At 35.0% G+C, this 19847-nt stretch overlaps 1 protein-coding gene across 9 annotated transcripts in view; it reads left to right on the top strand.

Moving 5' to 3' along the window:
* LOC144439294 (cadherin EGF LAG seven-pass G-type receptor 2-like) overlaps nucleotides 1–17533 on the top strand; it is an 87114-nt gene extending 69581 nt beyond the window's left edge. Inside the window, exons 22-36 of one of the 9 annotated variants that reach the window (XM_078128605.1) lie at nucleotides 182–248; nucleotides 799–878; nucleotides 2662–2830; nucleotides 3301–3390; nucleotides 4030–4222; nucleotides 5779–5826; nucleotides 6222–6266; nucleotides 6480–6521; nucleotides 7747–7899; nucleotides 8406–8459; nucleotides 10018–10068; nucleotides 11202–11231; nucleotides 12555–12821; nucleotides 13989–14256; nucleotides 14976–17533. In XM_078128605.1, the coding sequence (XP_077984731.1) occupies nucleotides 182–248; nucleotides 799–878; nucleotides 2662–2830; nucleotides 3301–3390; nucleotides 4030–4222; nucleotides 5779–5826; nucleotides 6222–6266; nucleotides 6480–6521; nucleotides 7747–7899; nucleotides 8406–8459; nucleotides 10018–10068; nucleotides 11202–11231; nucleotides 12555–12821; nucleotides 13989–14256; nucleotides 14976–15003 (1585 nt within the window). In that variant the 3' untranslated portion in view covers nucleotides 15004–17533. Of the gene's footprint in view, nucleotides 1–181; nucleotides 249–798; nucleotides 879–2661; nucleotides 2831–3300; nucleotides 3391–4029; nucleotides 4223–5778; nucleotides 5827–6221; nucleotides 6267–6479; nucleotides 6522–7746; nucleotides 7900–8405; nucleotides 8460–10005; nucleotides 10072–11201; nucleotides 11232–12554; nucleotides 12822–13988; nucleotides 14257–14975 lie in introns of all 9 variants that reach the window. The other 8 variants (XM_078128591.1, XM_078128576.1, XM_078128613.1 and 5 more) reach the window with 8 other exon arrangements.
* Nucleotides 17534–19847: the final 2314 nt, after the last annotated feature.

The raw sequence follows: 19847 nt of genomic DNA, 5'->3' as shown, positions 1-19847 counted from the left end.
CAGTGATTAAAATCACTGGTTTTTTTCAAAAAACAGAAAACCCTAAATGTAATTTTGATGCAAAGAAAAACACTAAGTTAATTCAAATTATTAAAAATCATTGTTTTTTGAAAGACATTCCTTAGGCATAATTGTAAAGTATTAGGAATCACGCTCTATTTACTTCCACCCTATTTTGTAGCTGCTGGTTGTCCACAGAGGATACCTTGATCTGGAGTTTTGCTGGCCCTGTACTTATTGTTGTTGGGGTAAGTGTCTGTAAATAATTTTAGACATTGTTTTCTTAGATTGTTTTTAGAATCAACTAGAAATCGTACAAATGACCGTAAAGTTGCTATTTTTGCAGAAATGTAATTTCAGACGATTTAACTATGGAGTGCCAAAACAAACTTGATTATGAAGAGCTAAGACGTAGATGTCAAAGTTTCTATTAGTGTAGCTGCTAGACCCTTGAGTAGTTCTGCTAATATGAAAAGCCACCACAGGTTGCATATCACTAAAGGCTCTGTCGAGGGCTTGCCCGACCTGTGCACTAGATGGTACTGCCATACTCGGCAATTGTTCAGCAACCTTCCAAATACAACTTGAGGTCTAAGAGTAAGTTTCAGTCTACACATCACAGAGTCCTTGAAAACATAGATGTTGAATTCTGTAATGCCCTGCCGTAAATAAACACAAAAAAATCGTGAGTCTTCAAATAAATTACACCTCAGTGGCATTTTTTTTCAAGAATTTGTCATTGTCTTGTGTGTTTTTTTAAATAAAATGAACTTGACAACCTATGACTTGCATCCACAGATGAATCTGATAGTATTCTTCATGGCGGTCAAGGCTACTATCCAATCACGTTCCAAGGATCCAGAATTCAGCACACTCAAGTAAGTGTCCATTCTTCTCATGACATTGAAGTTGAGCATAATGTTTAATCATACAAATACTATGATGTATCTGTTATCAAAACAATGAAATGTGATTCACAACTTTTATGTGTAAATCTCTACTAACCTAGGACTGGGTTCTCTTTCCTCTTTTTCTTCCTCTTCTCTCCCCTCTCTCTCTCTTTCTCTTTCTCTCTCTCCCTGTCTTTGTGACACACCTAGTACTTTGACGTAAGTAGCAACAGTGGATGTTATAGATACATGTACCATCATTATTTTATAACTTCATTTTGAGTAAAGCCTTACAGTCAGTTGTCAGCATTTGCATGTATATCCATGTCAGGTAGTATATCAACTACAGATACAAAATAGATATACATTGTTTAGATGGAGGTCATATAGTCTAACCTGGTCATAATGTGTCTCGATAGTTTACAAATTATGTAATTTGTTGCTATGACAATAAGAAATGCTGCAAAATTATTCAAGTTGTTCTTTGGGTATCCAGATTTAATACAAATCATCAGATCTGTTGTCAGGGTGTCTAGAAGTGATACAGATCATCAAATCTGTTGTCAAGGTAGTCTAGAAGTGATACAAATCATTGAACTGTGTAGAAGTGATATAGATCAAATCCATCGCATCACCTTGGTTGCGTATCTGTTGCAACCAGAGACAAATTGGTTTCATACTTCATATTGTCTGTGTCTTTCTTGTTATCTTTCTCTTGTAGTTTGCCTCTTTCTATTTTATGTCTATTGCATGTGTTAGTACTTTCACTCTATATTTTGTAAGTTTTGCTTTGTAACAAAAATAATAACAAAGATAATGAATATTTATCATTTACCACCGTTTTATTCTCAATAATAGCAGTCAGTGTATATGAAGTAACAGTAATATTTGTATTGTCATTAATGTCACTGTAGTGTCCGTATGCCATGGATTTACCTTTGATTTTGCAATTTCTCAAAATGATTGATGAAATATTTGTATTTGTTCTAAAATGTGGTACTTATTGTTTGTAACAAGAAGTTGGTTTTAAAATATTGCATGAAATAATGATGTTCATTGACACTTTAAATAATTTCCCTAAACCACCCTAAGATTATATAATCAGGCAATGGTAAAGTTAGCCTGTAAGGTGCGCCGTGACAGGGCGCCCTCACACATCGGTCAACCCTTCCCAGGAGGCCAGTGAGGGCGGAATGATGTGACGTATCTTGTAGTCTGTGGTAAAATGTGCATTATCCATACTGTAGATGGTTCTGTACTCACTGCCAATAAGCAACTTACAAATCTCCAGGGTAGTTTAAGTATAATGTTGATTATAGGAAACATTTGCTGTCACCTTGACTGAGAAAACTGTAAACCTTTGTCAATTAAAATCAAGAAAATAAATCATGGGTCTTCGTACACATTTTCAAAATTGAGGTCAAAATTGTATCAAAATTCAGCCATTCTAGCATCCAATATGGCTGCCAAATACAGAAAATGTAAATAATTGTTGATTTCCTTGAAAACACTAACTACACTGAACTCCCAAGTTTCAGTTATTATTTCAAAATCATCATGAACAAGTTTTCATATTATGGCAAAATTTGGAGAGATTTGAATTTTCAGGAAAATTATCCCCAAGGTGCTTTCTTACCCTTAAAGAGCGTCTTGGGAAGACAATATGTCAGAACTAAAAAGTGACCCTGTCTAGGTAAATTACACTTACCTATGTTGACTTCATCTGACTTCTCGTCATCTCATGTACATTTATATCAATTTTAATCTTCAGATCTGGATTGAAAGCTGCAGCAGTGTTATTACCACTCCTTGGTACCACCTGGGTGTTTGGTATTCTAGCTGTCAATAAAGATATACTCATGTTTCATTATCTCTTTGCCATCTTCAACTGTCTTCAAGGACTCTTCATCTTCTTATTCCATTGTTGTTTCAATGAGAAGGTAAGAAAAATGACACAAAGGACTCTAAAGGTTGAAATATCACAAATAAATATTTTTCTTTACACTGGATAGTTCTTTGTAGCATATCGAGTCCAGTTAGAACTATCCCTCATACATCCAGTATTATCATCAATAACAATGATAATAATATTTAAGTTGATACTGTATCTCTTTTAGTTAATCCTGGCTTGCTAAAGTTGTAGTTTTGTTTGTGTATGAACAAATATCCGCCTGTTAGAGAGAGGATTGTACAAACTTGTTATTCAAAGAAAAGTGAAGGCCGGCAAATAATGTCCTCGTAATTACTATTTGGTTATGAACCTGTTAGTATTCTGGATTGTTCATCAAGTTAGAAATCAAACATGTTTTGCAAAGAAGTCTGGTTACAGACGAACTCTTGAGAGACTCTCACCAGACATCATGTATCACTAACCAGATAACTGTATGGCATATTGTATTTATTATGACAGGCACGACTTGGTTGGCAACAGAAGTGGGCTCGTATGAGAGGAAAGAAAGGACCATTGGATGCCACCTATGCTGCTGAGACCACTTTCATGGTAAGTTACTAAGATGGATGAAATCGTGGATGAAATTCACTCAATCATGGCATAACGATGGAGGATTTATTGAAATCAGTAATAGCATACCGGTATAAATCTGTACTATATATAGTTCATAAACATTTTGAATGAAAATATGAAATTCTTGAAATTATATCGTGCGTTTTTATACAACTGGAATATAGTTGGTACATAAATAATTAACAGACAAGAAGTGTTGATACAGTGTTTCAATACAGAGATGTTCACATAGGTATGGACTTTCTTTGAAATATTGAACCTTTTTTTAGAAATATTGAACCCTTTTTTTTTTAGCAGAATGTGGTTCACGTACAGAAGGTATGAACATTTCACATTGAAATATTGAAGCTCTGTTTTGGCTGTGTTGTTCACATAGGTATGGACATTGCTCTGATGACATGCTCACTAGTCAACAACACATTAGTTCTTGTCAAGTTGTTCTTGTCAGTTCTGTTACAACAACACAAGTGTTGCATCATAGAATCAACTCCAAATCAGGCTAGTAAAAAAAACCCAACATTTTGCAGGTTGTGTGATATCATTGTCATGATTTCATCAGAGGTATATTTCCACCAAACACATAGAACTAATCATGTCAATATTGTTATTCAACAGCGTTCTGCTTTGGCATATTCATCTCGTGATGGTACCCCAGCAAGATTCAATATCGGTACATCAACTGGGTCAACAGGTAGCAGTAGGACAACTAGTAAAACTAGTACTAGTAATTTATACCGACCTGATGGCTACATACGCAACACCAGCACATCAACTACCTCACCTCCATCCGCACCAGACTTTGCTGCACGTATGTATCATGACATGATGTAGACATAGTCTCACTTGTATGTTGTGTAGACAGTCACCCATAGACATAGTCTAAATTGTATGTTGTGTAGACAGTCACCCATAGACATAGTCTAACTTGTATGTTGTGTAGACAGTCTCCCATAGACATAGTCTAACTTGTATGTTGTGTAGACAGTCACCCATAGACATAGTCTAACTAGTATGTGGTCTTTAGCAGTATGTACACATTGTCTGACAAGTAATAATAGTATGTGGTCGTTAGCAGTTTGTACACATAGTTCAACTAGTATGTACACATAGTCACGTCATAGTATGTGTTCATTAGCAGTATGTACACATAGTCTAGTCATAGTATGTGATTTTTAGCAGTATGTACACATAGTCTAACTAGTATGTGGTCTTTAGCAGTATGTACATATTGTCTGACTAGTAATAGTAGTATGTGGTCTGTAGCAGTATGTGCACAGTCTAGTCATAGTATGTGGTCATTAGCAGTACGTACACATAGTGTAGTCATAATATGTGATTTGTAGCAGTATGTACACAGTCTAGTCATAATATGTTGTCTTTAGCAGTATGTACACATAGTCTAACTGTTATATGGTAGTGAGCAATATGCGCACATAGTCTAGTATGTGGTGTTGATCAACATGTAAACATAGTTTAACTAGTGTGTGATACAGAGAAATACAAATGTACAAATGTGGCTATGTTATGTAGAGGTAGCATGTCAGCATTATTGTCCTGTTGCTACACTAGTCAAAACACAGAAATAGTTGTGCTACTAGTATGTGATAAAGTCAACATAGTTCATGTATTCCCTAATATGCCAATCTATATCAAGACATAGTCAGAGGAGTAGTTGTTGTTGTTGTTGTTGTTGTTGTTGTTGTAGATGTCACAATCTTTGATGCACTAATGTGGCATGATAAGTGATGAAATTGTTAGTGTACTTGTGGTCATTGCTAGATTTGAAATGGCTCAGTGTTTTAATGGGTTAGGCTTCAAAATCTCCCCAGAAACTGATTTGAATCACTATTTCAAAATGAACACACAGTACAAAAGATGAAACCCCAATCTGTAATCTGAAAGAAAGATGTGTTGTATTGTGTTGTGTTGTGTTGTGTTGTGTTGTGTTGTGTTGTGTTGTATTGTATTGTGTTGTATTGTGTTGTATTGTGTTGTAGTGTATTGTGTTGTGTTGTGTTGTATTGTTTTGTGTTGTATTGTATTGTAATGTAATGTACATGTATTCAATGTTGTATTCATTGGTATCAATGTCTTGTGATATTATGTTGTGTATTTCATTTCACTGTATGGTGCAGTGCTTTGAGGTCCATATATGGCACCCCCATAGTCTCATATCCAGCAACACTAAAAAACTGCTCTATGGGTGCCATTGGTTTTTTGCTAACTGTAATGTAGTACCATTTTAGTCATGCTGTAAGCTTCTACCATAGTTGCTGTATTAAGCCGTAGTGGTGTTTGTATTTCTCCATTCCACCCTGATTCTGGCATTCTGACTAGATTTGCAATGTGTTCTCTCTCCTACAGCTGCCTATCGTGGGTACGACTTCAATAATCTCAAGCCTAAACCAGATGGTATGCACCTTTTTAGAATTAGTCTCCTCTATAGTTTTTGAATTAACTTCTGTAATTTGGTAAAACCTTTTGTAGATTCAATACAAATATCTGCTCTGTAGAAATGCATTCTGATCACCATTATCCATGACTCAAACTCTGGTACTTATAGACACACCACCCTGCATGCTGGTAGTTTATTCCATCACATTCCAATCTCAAACTTGTAATACAGTTCTATAGTTGGCTGGCTTGAATAGTAAAAGAAGCTAAAAATGGAAGAATAATCAACTAGAGCTCTCCAGTAGTTTTGCCTCTCATATCACCATCATTCTCCCTTGGGAAATACTTCTGACATTAATATTATTTCTGATTATTTATCAAAATTGTCTTCCTTTTATTTTTGTCAACTTCAGACCCAGACACAGGAGAAGCTGACCCTAAGAATGTTCGTTTGTTGGGTAAGTCACAGATTGCTCGCCTCCTATGCCTTCATGGTGTACAGTGACTAGGGTGTATCTATGGTTACAGCATCATATCAGTCTCATCGCATTTACAACATCTTGTTGAACTATTCCAACAATCTCCTGTATCTCGACATTCTTTTTTCTAAATAACCCGCTCCGCTAACAAATCATTTTTTCTCCTTCCATCTCTTGGCGTTTCCTTTTCAGCCTGGTATTATGCTAATAAGGTTGGCACGGGTAATAAGAGGGGTAAGACTTGTTTTTTCATGTCATATTCATATTGTGTATTCAATGACTTCGTACTAACAAGTACTCACAACCATAACATCTTCTTTTTTTTTCAATTCTTTGATTGTCTTGGTACAACTCTGCTATGACCGTTTCCTGTACATGTGGCCTCTCTACGCGGCATTTTGTGCTTTGTTGAAAATCTGACTTCATCTAACATGTTTGTGTGTACATATCAGATAAACCTACTTTTACCTATAGTATACATCATAAGAGTAATGGTATGCAGTATAATACACCTATCGTGAATCTTGGTATGTGGCACATGATGCAACAATAGCAGGAATAATGTTAGGTGGAATATTGTACACTTTAACCGAGTGTAATTTTACTCCCCAGCTTATCTTATTCCTGTCGGCTTTACATGTACATGGCCAGATTCACAATAGTTTATATCTCCAATGTGTTCAAACAATATCAAAACAATTTATGTAGCTAAACTAGTGTGATTATCATCAGTAATTGTAAATTTGACGTAAAAACTAAAATCTAAAATGGTAATTTCTTAGACATTCTCAGCATGTGATTGGAGTGTTTATATTTAAAGGACATTGTAGTGTATAGATGAGTAAACGTTAATGAAAATATTCACATCAAAGTAATTTATTACACAAAAACTGTGAACCTAAAAAAAGTAGAGTAGCTCATGTTAATTTTGAAAAAGTTAGCAAAAATAAGGTGGTAGTATTTTGTAAGGTGAGCTGTTGTTAAAATGAAATGCATGAATGAGCATATATTAACAGATTTATAGGAACAAATCAAAAGGTAACATTTTATTAAAAATGCTGAAAATATTCGAACAAGAACAAACCAAAAATACCTGTTGAAAAATGGGGAAATGTAAAAGAAATGTTAAAGGAACTAGAATGAACCTGAAGCAGACATTATGGATTTAGAGATACTTCTATTTAGCCATCAAAACACAGAATTCTATCTTTTGGACCAGGTAACACATCAACAAAGAAGTAATGAAAAAAAAATTATTTTAAAAAATTTAAAAATTACAAAAAAATTACCTTAAAAAAGGTAATAGGAGACAAAAACAGAATACAAAAGTTAAAATGACATAAAAGTTGTGAAATATGTACATGTAAGATAATGCACTAGCTGTAGTATTTATAAAAAATAACACCATACATGTGTATGTTTAATATAACATTATATATATTTGTATATATACATTCAGGTACCCATGAATCGGACACAGAGAGTGATCTATCCGTTGGACGGGAACAAGATAATATGTCGTTAGCATCATCACATTCCTCTGATGAAGAGGATGAAGGTGGTGGTAAACGGAGATCAGATTGGAGAAAAATGCCAAACAAAGCAAAAAATGGTACGTGGTGATGTCTAAAATGCATGACAGTAATTGAAAACATGATGCAAGATCAAAGAACATTAATATATGGCTGTTATTACAGTGTCAAAAATGAACTAAAAAATTGTGATATTTCGAGAGTGACAATGACAAAAAAGTGCTCTTGCCTTGATGACAAAGATAGATATAAAAATACTGGCAAAATGGTTTTAAGTTACCATGGTGATATTGTCAAACCAAGATTACAGTAAAGCAAAGTCGTAGAGGTAGACATATTGAAACAGTATTTGAAATTCTCATCAACCATTTTACAGTTGGTTTATTACACGTATGTGACTGACATTTCGTGTCACCCAGACATGGAAATGTAATAACCATTCAAATGAAATCTAAGGAATTTTCATTATCTGAGTTTTGTCATGCAGTGACTCCAACAGAGCGGCCATGGACAGTTTATACCTTGTGCAGTCACTAAATAATTTATGTTGCCATAGTAACAGAGTGATAAATATATTTTTCTACAGAGCAACTGAATGCAGTACAGAATGTACACCCAACAATGCACAGTACGCCCAAAGGTATGCATCTCTTTCTTGATTTTGCACTTTTTGATGAAAATATTAACAACACTTTGATTTCATAAATGTTGACTGTTTGTAGCAGTCGGAAATATTGGTATGAGAACACAATGTTCAAAGAGTAAGGTATTTGTAGATGACAACATGCTGCAATCAAAGTGGAATCAGGTGGAATACAGGTATTAGAACTTGCAGGACTGTTGGTAGACTGGGAAATGGAATCTTTAAATTGTGCTCCACAGTTTCTGTTATCTTTTGAGATAGTAATGTTTGTAGAGTACCAACCATCTTTATATTCTAAAATCTAAAATATTCAAATGTATTTTTATGGAAGTACTTGTATGTTGATTGGTTTAGAGAATATTTGTGATATTTCACAACACTTGGGACACCCAGTACATCTTCATTTTTGTCTTCCAAGTCCTATTTTGAATTATTGTGTAATGTAAACAGAACGTTTTAAAACTGAGGGTAATGTTTCTAAATTATGAGGTATCTTCAGATGGCTCAGAAATATACACATTATTGAATGTTTGGGGGAAAAAAGTTCTTAGAGACATTGAAGATAGGGGAAACCAAGGCTGTGCAATGTGAACATGAAAACAACGTACATATATGTACGCAATAAAGATGAGTCGATATGGAAACCTAAAATGAAAATGTCCCGAAGTGAGGGTAACGTTATTTGTCAGTCTGCCCAAATTGGTCATCTTTTCAAGTGAAGTGAAGTGATGATTGATGGGGTGGCACGTTAATGGACATTGTCCATTTGCAAAATGAGTTAGTATATTATATACTGGGTAATATTGATATTTCTTTCTTGGCCCAGAATGTCATATTACCTTGATGGGTAAGTTTGTCATGAAAATGAAAATATGGGTCTTAAATCAGGCAACATTTTTAGCGTTTAGAGTTGTGAAACATTTCAAGGAGATAATGTTAGTATTAATTGCTCTATGTAAAGATGGATATGCATAGTATACATGGTATCAATGTTTACTAGGCCCATTACAAAATGTCTGTTTCACTTGCTTGATTTTAGTATGGTAGTTAACGAAGAATGCACCCCAGGGGCTAATTTCACTTTAAAAAATCAAAGTCATTCAAATTTATCCAAACTCTGCTTTTTTTAAGCATAAGCATGTTTCTTGTCCTTTGGAAATGATAAAAATAGAAATATGGGGGGGGGGGGGGGGGGGGGGGGTTTCATCATCTTGTCTCCAAGAATAATGACACATCTTTTCTTTTCCCCATGGAGTTTCCACCAAATTCGGTGGCCATATTGGATTCATTCTAGAAATTCTAGAAATGGGTTCATTCTAATAGTAATACCATTTTCACCTCATAGGTCAAAATTGTATTTTGTTGATGAGAATGGGCGGGAGTTTTTAAAAAAAAAAAAAAGTAACAGCGAAAGTTTAAGGTTTTTATGTTGAGGCGCATACTACGTTAAGTGAATATGTCGTTAAGAAATGCTAGATGGACAAAAATGTGATGTGTATAACTGATTACATTGTTGTGTTCATTTTCTGTCACAATTCTTCAGTTGAGGATTCAGATTGGTATTATGGGTCTGGTAAGAGTTATCAACCTCCCTGGCTTTCCAATAAAGGTGCCGATGCCATTGCATGATGCATTTTTTTTATTTTTTTGAGCACTAATATATAGTTCTAACGCCTCACCTGTAAAACAATCAATGTTGTTGCTGTGGTCGATTTTGAAGGGTACTTAGATTTCAGGATGTGCATCGGTCGATATCCAAGATGTACCTTTGACATTTTGTTAGAATGAGCCAAAAATGTTCAAAAAATGATACTCCATGTTTGATCACCGACACCTTCTTTCGAATTTTGATGACAAATATTTGATATTCTCAAAATAAATTTGCAATATATTTTGGTTTGAAAATTGGTCAACATTGCACTCTTTTGTGCCATTTTAGATAATTAAATCTCCAAAATTGACAACGTGCTTGTAGCACACAGGTCATAGGTCACTGACTTAGGTCAAAGGTTACATTTTCATTGAGACCTTCTTCCTGAAATTCAATGTGCTTTGTATAACTGAAAGCTGTACTGATACTCTTGACATACGCAATGTTTTAAACGTTAATTCCACACTAACGTTGAATCCTTGCCTATGCTTTTCTAATAACAGAATAATCCAGCAAGAACAAGCTAAACAAGCAAATTGGCCTGTAACACAAAGAAGTGAGCTGTTCACTTGGCTGAAAGTGTTGCTTAGAGTTTCAATTTTGTTTCAAGCCATGCTTACCGTATTTTATCTTACGTGTTGTTGTTGTTCCTATTCTAACCTAAAAATTGGCACATTAATCAAAATAATCTACCTTCACTACCATTTTCAGTCATTGCAAAATGCATCATTCCCTATTAACATTTGATGGCTAGATTTCACCATTACACAGAGTGCTTGAAAGATTTTTTGGAAATTTTGGACATACTTTTTTTAAACTTTACAAAAATCAAACTTAAAATCAACAAATTTAGGGCTTTTGGCAATGACAACCCTTACATCTAATTCAATTCACCCCATCTCGTGCATATTGGTTCGATCTCAGCTCTGAAAACAATATGATCAAACCACTGTACAGAGGGGGGGGGGGGTGTAAGGGTTCCAAATTGTAGTTGCTCAATGAACAGCTTGTTTTCTTGGCTTATTTTCACAAAGCATTTACTGAATGTGTACTTACCATAACATATCACTTCTTTTCCTGTAACTTATCTAACTCAGTAGATTGGAATTTCAATCCTGGTAAGCGGGCTAAGTCTTACTAGCATCTCTCTGGTCTTGTCTTGTCGTGACGTGATAGTGTCTCGTACAAAATGTTGTGTGCCATATAACTTGTCGTAATGTCTAGTTTAGTGTATAAATAGTACAAGCGTATGTCTTTTATATGTGTTATAATTTGTATTATATTGGTATAGAACAATTGTGTACAATTTTCTGTGGTTACATTTTGATGTTATTTGATATATTCAGTACAGTGCCAAACACCGCCTTCAGATATCCTAAGACTCTTATACATTTACAAATTGTGTTATTTTTGCCCCAATGCATGAAAATTATTTCGTTCATTTTTCCCAAGTCGTAAACATTTCTCATCATTTTTCAACAATTCTAAATTTTTCAGGTACTGATTGTTTTGTCCTGTTTCCCTCTGTGTGCATTTAAACTGTGTCTAAAAAAGTTTCATAATGTAATAAATTTTTTTGCAAAATTGAGATATCTGTCCGAAGAATTGATCAGCATAATCATTAATCCATTCTGGTTGTCACTTTACATATTGCAGCTTTTTTTTTTTCATTGTCCAACAAATTCAATCCAGCTTCTAAATATCTATTTTCATGATGCCTATTGACAACTCATGGACTGTAGAACATTGTACACTACAAAACATACAGAATGCTAACAGTATATATTGTAATACACAAAAACAGTGGTATGAATGTGAATTACAAAGCCAACATGCATACAGCTGATTCTAGCTCTCATCCACCAAGTAGTAGCGTGATGCATACAAATGATAGTACAAAACAGCAATCTTTAAATGCACTTGCTTAGAAGAACAAAAAAGTCTCTCAGGGTGTCCACTTGGTAATGGGACTATGGTTGGTTGGTTGGTTGGTTGGTTGGTAGTGGAACAAATCACAAAAATTGCAATGCAAGATGAAAATAATCCAACTGTGTAAAGGATGTCGTAGTGACCACAAAATATATCGTATGGTTGCTGTACTCATTTCCTTTGAAATACTAAATTTTTATTTCCACCTGCCAGTACAAAAAGTTAATACTTTGACTTCTGATTACAAAAAGAAAATAAGTACAGTTTTTACGAATGAAAATTTCTACTCACAGAGTCAAAAATTCTCTGGAAGCAAATTCCAAATTTCCTCTGACATCTTGTAAAGCGTGTACTACAGTTTTTCTTTTGGAAATCTGAAAAAGCTCTGTGAATTCTTAACATGAACAGTTTCAAATTAAAAGGAAGAGTGATTTTGTTTTACTACCAACCTACCTGAATTGAAATCTTGTTAAACTTTAATACTGATCATCGTGCGATTTATCTTTGACTAGGTGTGAATACAGCACCCGTTGAGAACAGTACCAAGAAGAGTCGATGGCCAGGGGAAACATTTTCTACCACTGCCAGCGAGAGTGAATCCAAACCCACACCTCGCCCAGGAATATTAAAAAAGATGACTCATCCTCCAAAAGAAATTAACGGAGAAAGAAGTTCATCGAGACAATTAAATGATTTGAATAGAACGTACAATACAAATACGTCAGCATCTAATTTGTCAACTAGTAATTTATCTAATTCTTCAACGCACCATAGACCAGGTAGGCTTACTTTTTGGTGTCACTCTATGATAAACACAAATAAAGGTTCTGTCAGTCATTGTAAGTCGTGTTATTTCACAACTGAGAAAGTGATACTTGCAAACAATTTCCTTTTGCTGATCTCGTAATGTCATATAAATAGTTTAGTATTTAGATGAAGTTGTCGAAGCTAAACATCACACCAACTAACTGATACTGTGCTACTCTGGTAATCGAGGCTTCAGTTTACTAAGAGAGACACAAGCTAAAACTACTGTTGTTCCAAGCTGTGTATTACACAAGTGGGTGATAGCAGTTCCTCTGTTGTGTGAATCTAATCACCCAGTGATCAAGATAATGTAAACAGTGGAAGTCCTAAAACAGTACACTGTAAGTTTATGGAACTAGCTTTCAGAGAGCTACTCTACTGAGGCTGTAGGTTACCAAGAAACGTGTATTCAATAGGTCTTTCCAAAATTTGCCATGGTGACGGTCTACTTCCTGTCTGTGTGTACCTTGGGGGGGTATACATGGTATAGGTTACTTGATTAATCATAGAGCACTGCTGCTTTCCTCGATGTCTGAATAATACGAAAAACATCCCTGATTTACTCTTCTACAGAATACCAAGGGGCAAAGCAATGAGGTGATGATACCCCCAATAGGCCATTGCAGACTGCAAAAAGGCAGGAAATTGAGAATACTGCGCCCTCGCAGAAATTTGGGATATCATCACCTCATAGTACCATTTCTGAAGAGCTTTATCCCTTAGTATTATGTAGAAGTGTAAATCAGGGATGTTTTTCATATTGTTCAGACATCAAGGAAAGCAGAGTAACCTATACCAAATATACCCCCAAGGTACACACAGACAGGAAGTAGAGTGCCACCATGGCAACGTTTGGAAAGGCCTATTTCAGTGAGGGTGCTGTATTCTCAATTTCCTGTTTGCAGTCAGGAATGGCCTATAGCTTATGACTGTCTATTGTTTCAACATGTTATGACAATAGTTTTAATTTATGTCTATCGTAGGAAATTGAAGGCTCAACTATTACTAGAGAAATAACTAATTGAGTAACTGAACCATGTTGTGTTCCGATCACTGAATAGTAGTAACCATTACATCAAAATAACTACTAACTAACTAACTCATTTACTAACTCAACCCTTGTTTTGATTTTGTTGTAGCTGTGAATGGAAGCAGTAGAAATATTATCCCACTTCCAATTCCTGAAAGAGTGGACAGTTTACCTGAACACTCCAACCTTCCCAGTTATAACGATCTCCATCATAACAAATACGGAGGAGGCGGACCACATCAGAGCCACTCATCACTAGCTTCTAGCAGTACTAGTATACCCCAGCCATCCATCCTGTCTAAGTTACATACAGTGCCAGGTTCTGACCAAATAGCTGTTCAAGTATTACGACCAAATGGCAATGTCTCGGACTCAGAGTAAGATATTTTGAGACATCTTGTGTAGTTTTGTTGTGCCGTTGTCAAAAATAGCTTGCTATTTATTAAATTAATGTAATGAGAAAGCCAACCATATATAATATAGCCATCTTTGCTTGTAGAAATTTTCTGTCAAGTTTATTTGCCCAGACTGCTATTCTTTAAGGATGGCCATTAGGGATACATAGAAGGTGTGTGGTACTGTGAACGTAGTCATTTTGGTGCATGTAAAATTTGGCAGACTAACACTTTAGGACTTGTCAGGTGAACTGGTTTTTTGGGGGCAGACAATGCAGGGGAAAATTAGACATTATTATTAAATAACTCGTCTGGATGTAACTATTGTTGACACCTTTCACACACACAAAAAATCATGTTTATGTTGTCTACATACATAGCTGCCTGTATTGTTAATCACTGGATCTTTAGCTTAATAAAGAATATAAAGTCAAACTCAGACCTTGCTTTCATTCATTGTGTACAGAACGTCTAGTGTATCAGTTTGATCAACAGAAAATCAGAGAATCAAAGAAGACATACTCACCAAACTTGCTAGACTATTTTGCATAATTTATGCTGGTGGTGGTGGTGGTTATTTTTGCAGAAAAAAATGAGATAACTACATACATATGTCATTGCCATGTCATCACATTTTAAACAGATTGCCCAAAGAGCAGCTAGAATCGATCTTTAATGAACTGTGTATTTTCCCTTTACAGAAACAGTAGTAATGAGACATCTGTATGATAAGTGGTCAAAAGAAGACGACAAACAAGATGAACATACCAGCATTAGGTGAAGCTCTATGTAAATAGGACCAAATACTGGATAGACGGAACTTAGTGATCAAACAATTCGACATTAGATGTATATGGCCAAATTACTGGACAACAGACTTGCTGAATTACAGCCAAACACTGGACAACAGACTTGCTGAATTATGGCCAAACACTGGACAACAGACTTACTGAATTATGGCCAAACACTGGACAACAGACTTGCTGAATTATGGCCAAACACTGGACAACAGACTTGCTGAATTATGGCCAAACACTGGACAACAGACTTGCTGAATTATGGCCAAACACTGGACAACAGACTTGCCTAATTACGGCCAAACACTGGACAACAGACTTGCTTAATTATGGCCAAATTACTGGACAACAAACAGACTTACTTATTATGGCCCAAACAACTGAACAAAAAACTCACTCAATTATGGTCGGACAACTTGAGAACGGACTTGCTAAATTACAGCCAAACAACTTGACAAGATTATTATTGATTTACGGCCAACAAACCGGACTACAGACTCGCCATATTATGGTTAAACAACTAAAGAACCGACTCCATGTATGATGGCCAATCAACTGCACAACTAAACATAGATATTGATGACGGACTTGCCTACAACGGAACAGAAGACTCACCATGGAATTTTTACTATGCACTAGTCATACTGTTATTGAAGTAATTGCTTGTACTGATTGCAATGTCTTGTCCATAAATTCATTCTTTTTGTAAAGAGAAAGATCTTGTCTGTCTTTTGACATTTCATTTCTTTTAGGATAAAATTGAGAGCACAGTTTATAATATTACCTAGTGACACGAAACGTGTCATCTGTGTTTCACAGTCAATGCTAACTCGAAAGCTGAAGGGGAAAACCCAACCAGTGCCCAGCCTATGCGTAAACTGCCTAAACTAGTCTTCCAGTCTTTAATTTCACTTTAGTTCACCACGTTCCATACGACATCTTCAGTTGTTGAGAAGCAGACATCAGAAATGATTTTAAATAAACACTATTAATTTTTTGTAGGATTCTGAACCATGTTGTTCTGTTCATCTTGTTTGTGTAGTTTTTTAAAACCAGTACACAGCTCCTCAAGAGATTTATAATATATTGTAGATTTTTTTTTTTATATTTTGTATTGTGTTTTACTTTTGTGGAAGAAACCCAAGGTTGTTATTCCGGCTGCAACTTATTGCCCAAATGTTTGCATCCAGTTTTTGAATGTAATTCAAGTGGAACATGCATCATATTTTGAAGGAAAAAAAATCAATGAGAAGAGAACAGAAAAACTTGCCAGGGATAGGAGGGAAACACATGAAATATATTAAACAACTGTAAGATTTGAAGTCTTTTGAAGAATTTTGTTGAACCTCTAAGACTAATAATTATAGTGTCCCTTTTAAAAAGGGTTCTGATTTTATATTAAAAGAAGATATTAACATGAACTAAATTATAATGACATCATGAATCTATTATCAATCAACACACAAGGATGAGTCCTTAAAATTGACAGTTTTTTTGGTGAAAACTGTGAACTTAATATTTAAAGAGAACGAAACGGAAATCATGAAAAGTTATTTTCAGCAATGAATTTTGTATTTGTATATGTGGCTCCTCTAGTCTTCACAGCACACTGTGTACAGATTACAGGATTTGGGAATACTACAGACGTATTGTTCCTAAAAAAAAATTGTCAAAATATGTCGTGAAGCCAGCTTGTTTATTTATTACTCATTGTTTTTAGCTCAGGTAGATGTGATAGATGAAGGGAACCAGTAAAATCCAATTCAATTCTAAATATGTTGTCTTTAAATAATTGAACAAAAAATTTTAAATCTAGTTTACAAAGCATGTGGAATGGAATTTTCCATCACACTCCTTTATGATGGTCTGTCAGTCGTAATAATACTATTCCTATTAACTTCAGATCGTGATGACAAGAAAAAAGTCAGTGTTTTTTATGTACAAAAAAAATGCCCATTGTATTGAATACTTGCAACTGATCCTATAATTGTAGCTATCGGTGTTAGTTTGTCAGGGGAAAAAAAAAACATTCGTACTAGATGTGGAGCTTGTCCTTTAATATTTGAACTGTATTTGTGAATCAATGTCATTTTGAAATACTTAGTGTCACATTGTACAGAGCAAATCTTTGGCGCTCATTTTAATTGTTGACTCCATGGAGACTGAACTTTGTTTGTGTAAAAAATATTGAAATCAGTTGTTGGAGAATTTAGTCCAAAGTGTCTAGTTAAATTGTTTACAAAAAAAAATTAAAAAGTCTCGTCACTTGCTTAGTTTGTAAAATGTAGTCCATTTTGTGGATGTAGAATATTCAATTCGTACTTGTTGTATGTCTAATTTTTTGTGTACAGTAATTTTTTTTAATGTGTATTTTAAGTCTGTTGCCAGACCAGGACCATTCAAAGCTTGTAATATATTTCTTTTATGACGCAAGATGGATGGCTTTTTATTAAAATGTCACCTTGACAAATTAACCCGAGATTCCTTGGTTTTTGTATCCTTAAATATCTATACAAGGACACACACACACACACATACACACACAGAATTTATGATGTCACAAATATTCAAATGAGCTATTGCGAGCTTGTGATGTCTCGAGTACACAAATAAATAAGCACATGGCCAGTTTATGTCATCACATGTCTGAATGAGTAAATTGCTTGATTATGATGTCACAAATATTCCAAAGAGTAGATTGCCTGCTTATGATGTCATATATATGTGAATGGGAGTTGCCAATATTGAAATGAGGTATTGCCTGCTTGTGGTATCACAGATTTACAAATTGACAGTTTATTATGTCACAAGTATTCAAATGAGCACATTACCTGTTTATGATGTCATAAGTATTCAAATGAGCACATTACCTGTTTATGATATCACAAGTATTCAAATGAGCACATTACCTGTTTATGATGTCACAAGTATTCAAATGAGTACATTACCTGTTTATGATGTCACAAGTATTCAAATGAGCACATTACCTGTTTATGTCACAAGTATTCAAATGAGCACATTGCCTGTTTATGATGTCACAAGTATTCAAATGAGCACATTGCCTGTTTATGATGTCACAAGTATTCAAATGAGCACATTGCCTGTTTATGATGTCACAAGTATTCAAATGAGCACATTACCTGTTTATGATGTCCCAAGTATTCAAATGAGCACATTACCTGTTTATGATGTCACAAGTATTCAAATGAGCACATTGCCTGTTTATGATGTCACAAGTATTCAAATGAGCACATTGCCTGTTTATGATGTCACAAGTATTCAAATGAGAACATTGCCTGTTTATGTCACAAGTATTCAAATGAGCACATTACCTGTTTATGATGTCCCAAGTATTCAAATGAGAACATTGCCTGTTTATGATGTCGCAAGTATTCTAATGAGAACATTACCTGTTTATGATGTCACAAGTATTCAAATGAGAACATTGCCTGTTTATGATGTCCCAAGTATTCAAATGAGAACATTGCCTGTTTATGATGTCCCAAGTATTCAAATGAGAACATTGCCTGTTTATGATGTCACAAGTATTCAAATGAGAACATTACCTGTTTATGATGTCACAAGTATTCAAATGAGAACATTACCTGTTTATGATGTCACAAGTATTCAAATGAGAACATTGCCTGTTTATGATGTCACAAGTATACAAAACAAAGGAGTACATTGCCTGTTCATGCCACAAACATACAAATGGTCACATTGCCTGTACATGTCTCTAGTACACATATTAGTATGTAACTGTTAATGATGTCAAAGTTTACAAATGAGCAAACTGCCTATTTATGACGTCATGCATGATTCAGGCTAGTACTGAAGTTAACACTTTAATAAAATCACATTTTAGAGCTAATTTATCTTTGACATCATTGTCATGAACAATTCATCTTAACATCCCAAGAAACATCCACACCAAATTTCAGGTCAATCTACCCACTGGTTCTAAAAAGAAATGCATATGGAACTAATAAATCAGTCCGTATAAATAGCTGTTAAATCCGACGTTTCGAATAAATACTCTTTTTCAAAGGAAAAATCGGTGAGACATAGAAATGTTAGGTCAAAACCCGAACATTTCTAAATATAATGGAACCCACTGGTTCTAATGTTTTTGAGTTAACCAAAAATCACTAATGTGTGGTATGAACATTTTGATTTGAACAATTTACCAACTAGACACCCTAAGTATAAAGTAATGTCCCCACCAAGAAATAGGCAAGGCGATCAGTCTGGTGATTTTTGACCTGAAGTCATTCACTAACACACAAACAAACATTTTACAACATCACTAGCACTACTGAACTTTGACATTCAGTTGTGCACTATACAACAGTTTGCCAAATAGTATGAACTCTGCGCTGGGGGACATACGTTGTTTAAATGAGCTAGGCAACATTAGAAGTAACTGGATGAGATCCTTTTCAAAACTGACCAGTCATCCCCACTGAGTGACACAATAGCAGCACACACACTGTCAGATAATAAGATGAACACAGATGTAGATGTTGAGTAAAGTTGTGTGTGTGGTTTCATCAATACTTCAGTTGCACCATGGTTGTATTGTGTATGACTTAGCACCTGACTGTGTGAGCTGTTGTTGTGTCACTCAGTGGGGATGACTGGTCAGCTTTGATAAGGATCTCAACCTATTGTCTCACTCATAGAAACATGCATCTCAGCAAAGTGTTCATGCTATTTGGCAAACCATGGTATAAAATGTACTGAGCAACTTGTCTGTATGAAGATGCTACATCAAAC

The sequence above is a fragment of the Glandiceps talaboti genome, chromosome 1 (assembly GCF_964340395.1).
Source record: "Glandiceps talaboti chromosome 1, keGlaTala1.1, whole genome shotgun sequence".
In the NCBI taxonomy this organism is placed as follows: Eukaryota; Metazoa; Hemichordata; class Enteropneusta; family Spengelidae; genus Glandiceps; species Glandiceps talaboti.
The sequence above is the reverse complement of the archived record's forward strand: the minus strand, read 5'-3'. Positions and strand labels throughout refer to the sequence as shown.